This window comes from Protobothrops mucrosquamatus, unplaced genomic scaffold (genome assembly GCF_001527695.2).
Source record: "Protobothrops mucrosquamatus isolate PMUCROS unplaced genomic scaffold, P.Mucros_1.0 scaffold_178, whole genome shotgun sequence".
Lineage (NCBI taxonomy): Eukaryota > Metazoa > Chordata > Lepidosauria > Squamata > Viperidae > Protobothrops > Protobothrops mucrosquamatus.
In genome coordinates, this window is record NW_015386254.1 from 234,693 (window position 1) to 236,676 (window position 1,984).

The window sequence follows — 1,984 nt, forward strand, 5'->3', positions numbered from 1 at the left end:
TCGTGTAACCTCCCGGGAGGCCAGTACCAGCCAGGAGGGACACGGGTCCAGTAAACATGTGGTGGTGTTCAGCCGTCCCAGCATTCTGTCCATGTCCTCGGGGGTCACAGGATCAAACTCTTCCCATAAAATGGACTCAAGACCTGCCTCCATTGGCCCGCCTGAACTAGTCCAATCGGAGGCTAACCCGGCCCGGATCTGATCGATTTTGTCATGCAGGTAACACCCAAATTCCTCTGCCCGACCCTGCAAAGGGACATCCCGGACCCTCTGATGAAGGAGGGAGCGGGACACCCTAAACAGGGCGGCAGATCGGTTACCTGCAGACGCGATAAGAGCGGAGAAATAGTTGCGTTTCGCCACTCTTATCGCTACTAGGTCTAACAGGACATCATGACCTGATGTCTTGACTTAACAATTAATGTGGATTCATTGTGAAACCTCCATAGAGTAAGATCTTGGCCAAATAGAACTCTAGCAAATCCATTTCTATATATCTATTCTTAAACACTTACAAAATTTCATAATTCCCAAGAGCTTCTTTGGGGGGCGGTTTATTCCATTTACAATCAGGAATTTCTCCATTGGGCACAGCAATATTCAGTGTGTCATTTATCAGATTGTACTTGAGTATACGGTCATTTGCAGTACTGGATGTAAGAGATGGAGAAGCATTAACCTATGGAGAATGCAGGAAAGAGAAAACGGGTAATTCATGGTCATCATTTGCTCAATAAATAGCAGCTTATGAAATTAGAATTGAGTAGAGTAGAATAGAATGGGATGGAATAGAGTAGAGTAGAGTAGAGTAGAGAAGAGTAAAGAAGAGTAGAGTAGAAAACTTTATTGTCACTTTAAATGTACACTAAAATGCATACATTAAAATGAAATTTTATTGCAAACAAACTTGCATCAAAATTTCTACATCAGATAAAATAACAAGTAATCTGGTAGCACTTTTTTTTCTGATTAACAGATCTGCAGATTACCTAATCCACTACCTTCTAATAAAACCTGTTGTTTGGAAAAAGTCCTACCAGGCGTCTTCTGCACTAATATGCCTCTCTTCCTTCTAAGTATACAGTTCTAAAGTTTTGTTCCTTAAGAATATTATCTATTATGTTTCTTTAGACCATTACATTTAAAGAGAAATCGTTGCAACAAGAAAGGAAATTAAGTTATTTATATATTTTATATAGTGAAAAATTACATACATTGTTATATATTAAAAATGTAAGACAAAGCCTCGTTCTGTGGAAAGCATCTCAGTTGCACAATTTACAATACCGTTTTTAAACTTTCTGTTCAATGTTCAACGTAACATGGGCCAGTGGAGGAAACCAGGATTAAATGATATGTGTGATAACTCATGTCACAAACTTCATCGTTATGTATTTACAGGTAATCCTCGATTTACGTCTGATTGCTTAACGATCGCTTGAAATTATGACAAATCACCCAAGACTACTTGTGATCCAGATTCGAGATTCTGATGGTTGCTTCCCTGCCCCCCATAATCACATGATGGCATTTTGGGTGTTTGGCATATGGCCTGCATTTATGGCCAATTGCAGTGTCCCACAGTTATGTGGTGTTTACTTCTGGTTTCCAATAAAAAGTGCCCATTGCTGACAGTGGATGCACTTAATGACTGCCGCATTTGCTTTACAACTGGCACAATTGTTTGCTTAATGAGTGACCACAAAAGGTCAAAGTTGGGCATTATAGGAGAAAGATTGCCCAAGCCTACTTGTCCACCTGACTGGCATGATTCAAGACTATAATTCTGGGCTCAATCACATTTGTAATTTGCGGACTATCTGTATGTTCCAACTTCTGATGCAAGAATGTAAATTGAGACTTAGTATATGATCATTCTTTTCAAGTGCCTGAAATCACAAGAATGCCACAACACGTTATCTGTTCTCCTATTTAAAGGAAAGCAATTATAGTAAGGTGGCTGGATGGAATCACTGAAGCAGTA

At 39.7% G+C, this 1,984-nt stretch overlaps 1 protein-coding gene across 2 annotated transcripts in view; it reads right to left on the reverse strand.

The window, feature by feature from the left end:
• TTLL1 (tubulin tyrosine ligase like 1) overlaps window positions 1-1,984 on the reverse strand; it is a 22,412-nt gene that overhangs the window by 3,362 nt on the left and 17,066 nt on the right. For both annotated transcript variants that reach the window (XM_015823574.1, XM_015823566.1), the window contains exon 9: window positions 516-679. In XM_015823574.1, coding sequence (XP_015679060.1) covers window positions 516-679 — 164 coding nt within the window. The remainder of the gene's footprint in view (window positions 1-515; window positions 680-1,984) is intronic.